The 9,168-nt window shown below is 37.2% G+C and overlaps 1 protein-coding gene across 1 annotated transcript; it reads left to right on the forward strand.

Annotated features, from left to right (window-relative positions):
- The first annotated feature begins 2,766 nt into the window (after nucleotides 1-2,766).
- On the forward strand, nucleotides 2,767-6,017 carry LOC120075771 (pentatricopeptide repeat-containing protein At5g65560). The gene has a single exon (XM_039029433.1). The coding sequence runs from the start codon at nucleotides 2,951-2,953 to the stop codon at nucleotides 5,786-5,788; it is 2,838 nt and encodes a 945-aa protein (XP_038885361.1). The 5' UTR covers nucleotides 2,767-2,950; the 3' UTR covers nucleotides 5,789-6,017.
- The last annotated feature ends 3,151 nt before the right edge of the window (nucleotides 6,018-9,168 follow it).

Consider the following 9,168-nt stretch of genomic DNA (forward strand, 5'->3'; position numbering starts at 1 on the left):
ATATTTTATTGATAAATAGAATGTTTAACATGAACTGCGAGTTCTAGGACATTCCCAACAAGCTTGGCATGAACGGGTTCAACAGTGCATGGCTGGGACTCTGACTCAGATCTAGCAGTACGCGAGTGGCTAGAGGAGACGATTGCGCGGCGCGACTACCAAATCTACTAGTCTGAAGGTCTAACAGTGTTGAGGCTGGGTGAGATCGGCAGCTAGCGTTGACCAAATCAGCAAGCTGGAAGAGGGCGGCACAACTGGAACAAGCGACTCGTACAAATGGCTCCTCGACGATCGACCGTGGGATGCGTGGCTGAGACGACCAATGCCTGAAAAGGGGGCGAGCAACGACGACCCTAGGGTTGCGTGAGGAAAAATGACCGTGAGGGGGGTTTCATGACGTGGGTTTGAGGATTGAAGAGAGAGAGGGTGGTTTAATTTAATTCTTCTTTTTTTTTTTTTCCAAATTCTCTCTCTCTCTTTAACCTAAATAACACCTTACCCTTCGATATATCTAATTAATTTTTTCCCCTTTTCTTCCTCCAAATCCAAATTTTCCCTTCTCATCTTCAAATTCCAAATTCCTTTAGAAAAATTCAAAAAAAATAAAAATATCTTCTTAACAATCTAAGTAAATTCAAATCTAACATTTCAAATCTTTTCCAAAATTATTTTAAATCTTCCATCCATAAAACAAATTGAATTATCTTAATAAAATAATCCAATCTCTATTTGCAGGCCAAATTAAACTCTACTTTATACCAAAATAATTAAATCGAATTTAACTTAACCAAAAACTTAAATTTTGAATTTCAATTTATCCAAAAGTCTTAAATAAATTATTGCTTAATTACCTAATAAATTAGGGTGTTACATTCTACCTCCTTTAAGAAATTTTCGTCCTCAAAAGTTTTAATCCTGAAAAACCCGAGATACTGTGACCTCATCCCATCTTCTTGTTCTCATGTTGCTTCCTTGAACTAATGATTCTGCCAAATAACCTTTACCAATGCCATCTCTTTGTTGTGCAAACCTTTCACCTCCTTGGCAAGGATTTGAATAGGCTTCTTTTCGTAACTCAGGTTCTCATTCAATTGTAAAGGCTCATAATCCACAATATGAGATGAGTCCCCCACGTACATCCTCAACAAAGAAACATGAAAAATATTGTGAACTGTAGAAAGAGATGGTGGCAAGGTCAGCCAATAAGCTATGGGACCGATCTGTTCCAGGATCTCAAATGGCCCAGTGAATTGAGGGTCAACTTTTCCTGCCAAATCTCAACACTCCCTTCATAGGTGCCACTTTAAAAAATACTTTATCACCTACCTTAAACTCCAGATCTTTAGGCTTAACATCAGTGTAACTCTTCTGCCTACTTTGAGCTGTCAACATTTGGGCTCTGATCTTCTGTATCGCCTCATTGGTGGTTTGCACTAACTCTAGACCCAACAATTATCGTTGACCAACCTCGTCCTAATAAACAAGAGACCTGCAACTCCTCCTATATAAGACCTCAAATGGCACCATGCCAATGGTAGCCTGATAGCTGTTATTATGAGCGAACTCCATCAAGTACAAGTGGGAATCCCAACTCCTTGTAAACTCCGCGCACATGCATGTAACATATCCTCCAAGGTTTGGTTTAAACGCTCAGTCTGACCATCAGTCTATAGGTGAAAAACCGTACTGAAATCCAAACAAGTATCCAATGCTGTCTGAAGGTTCTTCCAAAAGTTGGATGTAAAACGAGGGTCCTTATTAGACACGATGGACACCGGCACCCTGTGCAATCTCATCACCTCTTTCATATACAACTGCGCCCACCTACTCATAGAATACGTAGACTTACCTAGAATAAAATGTGCTAGCTTAATGAGTCTGTCCACTATAACACATATCACTGTACAATCTTTAGCTGTTCTTGGCAAGCCAACGATAAAATCCATGGACACGTTCTCTCGCTTCCACTCTGGTACACTTAGGGGCTGCAACAAACCCGCTGGCTTCTGTCTCGAGGCTTTAACCCGCTGACACACTAAACATTTACTGACAAACTCATAAATTTCTCTTTTCATATTATTCCACGAAATAACATCGTTTCAGGTCTTGATACATCTTAGTGCTGTGAAGATGCATAAAAAATGGAGAGTTATGGGCCTCTGTCAATAATTCATTCTTAATGTTATTGTCTGTAGGTATACATAAGCGTCCCTGGTACAGAAGACCATGATCTTGAGATACCGAGAACTCACTGGTACATAGGTGGTTTAATTTAATTCTTTCTTTTTCTTTTCTCCATATTCTCTTTTTCTTTTTAACCCAAATAACACCTTACCCTCCAATATATCTAATTAATTTTTTTCCCCTTTACTTCCTCCAAATCCAAATTTCCTCTTCCTTTCTTCAAATTCCAAATTCCTTTACCAAAAAAAAAAAAAAAAAAAAAAAATCTTAAATTCAATCCAAATAAATTCAAATCCAACCTTTCAAATCCTTTCCAAAATTATTTTAAATCTTCCATCCACAAAACAAATTGAATTATCTTAATAAAATAATCAATTTCCATTTACCGGCCAAATTAAATCCTACTTATAACAAAAATAATTAAATTGAATTCAACTTAGTCAAAAACTTAAATTTTGAATTTCAATTTATCCCAAAGTCTAAAATAAACGAGTGCTTAATTACCTAATAAATCAGGTGTTACATGCAAAGTTTATTACTAAACACATAAAAGGAAAATTCTAATGTCAAATTGGGTATTTATCCTCAAATCCCCTTGTACCAGTTTCTTTCCCTTTTGTTTTCTTTTTTACCTGCATTTTCTTTTTCTCCATTCCTCCTCTTCCTGGACGAAGCGCCATCGCCGACGAAAGACCATTACGAAAACCTCAGTCCGCCGATTTCTGAGATTTATCGGATCTGGCCTGTAAGGGTCATTGATTGCTAGATGAATCTTTTTTCATCATCGCGAAACTCTTCATTTATGCATGGAGTCTTCACCGCCGTTCGATGCCCCATTATGATTAGAAATTCCGCCGCCATTATCAACTCAGGTCAGCTCCTCGTCGTCATTGAATTCAGGCTTAGACTGACATTTGCACTCACGCCTAAGTTCTTCACATCAACTGCTTCTCTTCCTCAAAGCCTTTCTGTAGAACATGATATTTCCGCCCAGCTCTTCTCCATTCTCTCTCGCCCTAATTGGCAGAAGCAACCTTCTCTGAAAAATCTAATCCCTTCTATTGCTCCCTCCCATATTTCTGCCCTTTTCGCCCTCAATCTCGATCCACAAACTGCTCTTGCGTTTTTCAATTGGATCGGGCAGAAGCATGGATTCAAACACAATATTCAATCCTATATTTCTATGTTAAATATCCTTGTTCCCAATGGGTACCACCACGTTGCTGAAAAGATGCGAATTTTAATGATCAAGTCTACGGATTCCTCAGAGAATGCGCTGTTCCTGTTAGAAATACTGCGGAGTATGAACCGCCGGGGGGATAATTTCAAATTTAAGCTCACTCTTAGGTGCTATAACATGCTCTTGATGTTGTTGTCGAGGTTTCTCATGATTGATGAAATGAAAAGTGTTTATTTAGAGATGTTGGATGACATGGTTACACCAAATATATATACCCTCAACACAATGGTAAATGGATATTGTAAATTGGGTCGTGTAGTTGAAGCTGAGTTGTATGTCAGTAAGATAGTGCAAGCCGGTTTGAGTTTGGATACATTTACTTATACGTCTTTGATATTAGGATATTGTAGGAATAAGAATGTAGATGCTGCATATAAAACTTTTCTATCAATGCCGAGTAAGGGTTGCCGCAGAAATGAGGTTTCTTATACCAATCTGATTCATGGATTTTGTGAAGCCAGGAGGATTGATGAAGCTCTTAAATTGTTTTCACAAATGCATGAGGATAATTGTTGGCCTACTGTGCGTACCTATACAATTATCATATGTGCTTTGTGTCAATTGGGCAGGAAAACAGAAGCATTTAATATGTTCAAGGAGATGACTGAGAAGGGTTGTGAGCCAAATGTACATACCTATACGGTCCTTATTCATAGATTATGTGAGGACAACAATTTTGATGATGCCAAGAAAATGCTAAATGGGATGCTTGAGAAAGGATTGATTCCAAGTGTAGTCACGTACAATGCCTTAATTGATGGTTATTGCAAGAAAGGATTGAGTATGAGTGCCTTGGAAATTTTGAGCCTGATGGAATCAAATAATTGTAGCCCAAATGCTCGCACTTATAATGAATTGATATTGGGGTTTTGCAGGGCAAAGAATATCCACAAGGCCATGTCAATACTTCATAAAATGCTTGAGCGGAAACTTCAACCAGATGTAGTTACCTACAATCTATTAATCCATGGACAGTGCAAAGAAGGGCATCTGGGTAGTGCTTATAAGCTGCTTAGTTTGATGAATGAAAGTGGTTTGGTTCCTGATGAGTGGACTTACAGTGTCTTCATAGATACACTCTGTAAAAGAGGGCAGGTTGAAGAAGCTCATTCTCTCTTTGACTCTCTAAAGGAGAAAGGCATAAAGGCAAATGAAGTAATATACAGTACTTTGATTGATGGCTATTGCAAGGTTGGAAAAGTCAGTGATGGTCATTCCTTGCTTGATAAAATGGTTAGTGCTGGATGTGTTCCAAATTCAATTACTTATAATTCCTTGATTGATGGATATTGCAAAGAGAAAAATTTTCAAGAAGCTCTTTTACTTGTGGAAATAATGATAAAGAGGGATATTATGCCTGCTGCTGATACTTACACCATTCTTATAGAAAATTTGTTAAAAAATGGTGAGTTTGACCGTGCTCATGATATGTTTGATCAAATGCTTTCCACAGGTTCTCATCCTGATGTATTTATATATACTGCATTTGTTCATGCATATTGTAGCCAGGGTAGACTAAAAGACGCAGAGGTTTTAATTTATAAAATGAATGAAAAAGGAATATTGCCAGACACTCTGCTTTATTCATTATTGATCGATGCGTATGGACGGTTTGGATCAATTGATGGTGCTTTTGATACTCTGAAGCGCATGAATGATGTTGGTTGTGAGCCATCTTACTACACATATTCTTATTTAATCAAACATCTCTCAAATTCAAAGCCTAAAGAAGTAATTAGCAGTTTAGAGTTGAGTGAGTTGTCATCGGGGGTTGCCTCCAATGATTTTTCCAACTTTTGGAGGAGAGTAGATTATGAATTCGCTTTGGAGTTATTTGGAAAAATGTTCAAGCATGGGTGTGCACCTAATGCTAATACTTATGGCAAGTTTATTACAGGTCTTTGCAAGGTTGGATGCTTGGAAGTAGCTCACAGGTTGTTTGATCATATGAAAGAAAAGGGACTATCACCTAATGAAGACATTTATAACTCTCTTCTTGGTTGTTCTTGTCAATTGGGATTGTATGGAAAATCAACGAGGTGGTTAGATATCATGATAGAGAATGGGCATTTACCACATTTAGATTCTTGCAAGCTGTTGCTTTGTGGTCTATATGAAGAAGGAAATAATGAGAAAGCAAAAACAGTGTTTTATCGTTTACTTCAGTGTGGGTATAATTATGACGAAATGGCTTGGAAAGTACTAATTGATGGCTTACTTAAGAAGGGCCTTGTTGATAAATGCTCTGAACTATTTGGCATCATGGAGACACAAGGTTGCCAAATTCATCCTAAGACATATAGTATGTTGATCGAGGGATTTGATGGTATTGAGGGATTTGATGGTAATCGGGATATTGATTAATCATTTACAGTTCAAGGAGGACAACCCTATTTTCTTTCAGTGGCATATTGATGAATGCAAATTCGTTACCCACTTGCCCACTAGATAATTTATCACCTTTGCAACTAACTTCTCTTCTGATTGAAGGTTGATGTTGCTTCGTGAAGGGTGCACGTTTGGATTTTTTGAGTGGGTACCATATTATGGGAAATTGCGCCTGAATGAGTAAAACTTCAGCAATGATGGGAAGGCAAGCTCTTCTACTCTTTTCATTTTGTATATTCTCTTATACATCTAAAATTCATATGATTGTTTTCCCTTTGAGCTTTCTTCTCTCAGCAACTTCCTGACAACTTTTAATAATTAGAGCGCCTTTTTTAACTTTCTTGGTTTGGAGGTGTTTCTTACCTTCCTTTTGTACATTTCAAATAATAAAGTGTTTCATTAGGGAATTTATGTTACTGAGTTAAACTTATTTATTTGTTGATTTTGAGATAGACCTCAAGTGTCCTGTTTTCATTAGACAGTTTGCCATTAAAAGAAGCATTTTGACAAGATATGATTTTTGGCATAATATCAAGGGGGTGTTTGGCTCACCAACACGAAATGAGTGAGTTGGTATAATATACCAACTCAATGTTTGGCCCACCAACTTTAAATGTTGGTGGAGTTGAGTTGGTATATTTTACCAACTCACCCCAATTCACTCAACTTTCTCTTCTTCCAATGTTCTCAATGGCTCCACCCATCTGCCACTGTCGGCGACTATCGCTATCACATCCCGGAAACTAACTCCGGGCTTCGATAACCACATCCAATGACAACTCCAGACTCCTACAACTACCTCCGATGAAAACTCTGACGAACAACTTTGCGCTTCAACATCCACCTTCGATGGCAACTCCGACGACCAACTCCGGGCTCTGACAACCATCTTTGGTGACAACTCCAACGATCAGCTTCGAGCTTGGACAACCACCTCCGATGACCAATTCTGGTCTCACACAACCTTCGCACGACCAACTCCGGCGATCACCTCTGATGACCTAACGCGGACGACCACTTTTGTGCAACCAACTCTGAAGACCAATTTCAGTCTTCGACAACCACCTCCGACAACAAATTTCGATGACCAACTCCGACAACCACCTTCGTAGGCTCCGACAACCACCTCTGACTACAAACTCCGATGGAAATCACCTTCGATGAGCACCTTCGAGTGAGCAACTCCGATGACCAACTCTTCAATAACCACCTCCGATGAAAAACTCAGGCAACCAACTCTAATATCACCTTCATGCGAACAATTTCAGCCTCCAACTACAAACTCTGATGAAAATCATCTTCGATGATCAACTTCAACGACCACCTTCGTGCAATCAACTCCAGGCTCCGAAAACCACCTCCGACGACAAACTTTGACGACCAACTCCAATACCACCTTCATGCGACCAACTTTAAGCTCCGACAACCACCTCCGACTACAAACTCCAGCGAAAATCATCTTCGATAATCAACTTTGACAAACACTTCCGACTATTGTAACACTAATGACTGTTAAAGTATGTTGTAGGATTGTTAATTATAAGTAATAGTATTCTGTCTATATTAAGTGTAATATTTATACATAAAAAATTGTAAAATATATTTTTATTTAATTGAATTCACATATTAGAAGAGTGTTAAGAAAATTTAAACGAAAAGTATGTATGTAGTTGAAAAGTATGTAACATATAACAAAAAAAACCATAAAATGAAGATTTTTTTTCTAGAATATTTTCTAGCAAAAATTAGTGAAAAATGGAGATTTGTTCTCTGATGAATCTCCAAATTTGGAGGAATTGAAAGTGGAGTTATTGAAAAAATGTGGTGACATTCTATTGGTTGCTAAGATGATAGGGGAGATTTAATTAAAAAAAAATTGATGACAAAGTAAAAATATAGAGCAACAATAGAAAGAAGAAAAAAAAGAAGATGATAATGAAATTCATGGAGAAAAATTAGGAATAAAAAATTTTGATTTCTCTTTTGTTTTTTATTTTATTTAACCATATTTCTTCGAGAAATGTAACGGATTAATTGTTGTTCATTATCCTAAAAAGAAAGAAAGAAAGAAAGAAAGAAAAGCTTTAAAAATTAAAAGAAAAAATTGCAATCCATATTTTATTCAAAGATGGGTAGAATTATTGAATAAAAAACTTTCAAAACAAAAATAGTAATCATGAAAGCAGATTATTTAGAGTTAAAAAAACTGCATTACATACCTCAAACATATGAACTCAACTCTGCACCCCAAACACAGACATATGAACTAAACACAGACATATGAACCCCACAAACATATGAACTCCAAACATTCTATCACAACTCAGCGCCCCAAACAGCTCCTAAGATAATAACTCTTGTTCTTTCTTGATGTACATATTACTTAAATTGCTTTTTGACTTTTTGTTTTCCTTCTTCATGTATTAGCCACCTTGACATTTTGACACTTGTCAAGAACTTTGAAACTAGATTGTTAGTTTCACATTCTCTTTGATTATATTCATCTCAAGTTTTTTATTGTAGGCATTTGAACTTCGTAAATATATTGACTAAAGTTTAAACTTTAGTAGAAACACTGTCCTCATTCTTTTAGCATATTATTGAGTTAATATAATTCATTTTCTGTTCAATGAATAATAAAAACGTTATGAACTAGACATAAGTATTACAAAAGTGGAAAATGGGAAGAGGCGTTGCCTCAATCTAGGCTAAAGAGGAGGTTACTGTTAAACCTCCAATTATTTGTACATACAAAAGAAAGGGCAAGAAGGGAAATTCATAGAAGACAAATATGGCAGGGGAGGAGGAAATCGGTTGAGGGACCACAAGGTGGTTTTAAAAAGGACAGTTTGGGAGTGAGGAAAGCAGAGAAAATTTTGTGTAAAAGTTAGAGGGATCTTTTTTTAGGAGAGGACCACTAGCTCTCTCGAATGTGCTTGTTTATTATCCTTTTTGGGATTATTTTCATTTCTTATTTAGGGCTGAACTTGTTTGTTTGTATTTAGCAATCTCTACTTTTGGTTTCCATTTCATTGTTGAAAGACTATTGCTTATCAATATATTAGGGGCTCTGTTGCCCTATTTCTTTTGTGTTTCTTGTTAGGTTATTCGTTGTGGGGAAGAGGGACCTAACAAATTGGTATCAGAGCCGCTTAATCCTGGGACGAACTAGGGCGATGGCTCAGAAACAGATGGAGGAGAGGATGGAGAAAAACGAGAAAGAAATGTCCGAAATGAAAGATATGCTGTTGGGAATATGTAAGAATATTGAGAAACTTACCGAAGAGATAAGGGAGAACAATTCCTCCTGGAAGGTTGAGGAATCAGGTACCTCGGACGCCTCTCGATTTAAACTC

This window comes from Benincasa hispida, chromosome 4 (assembly GCF_009727055.1).
Source record: "Benincasa hispida cultivar B227 chromosome 4, ASM972705v1, whole genome shotgun sequence".
NCBI lineage: Eukaryota > Viridiplantae > Streptophyta > Magnoliopsida > Cucurbitales > Cucurbitaceae > Benincasa > Benincasa hispida.

What these genes read in the sequence shown, in the direction of transcription:
- LOC120075771 (XM_039029433.1), top strand. Translation starts at nt 2,951, where the DNA reads ATGAATCTTTTTTCATCATCGCGAAACTCTTCATTTATGCATGGAGTC.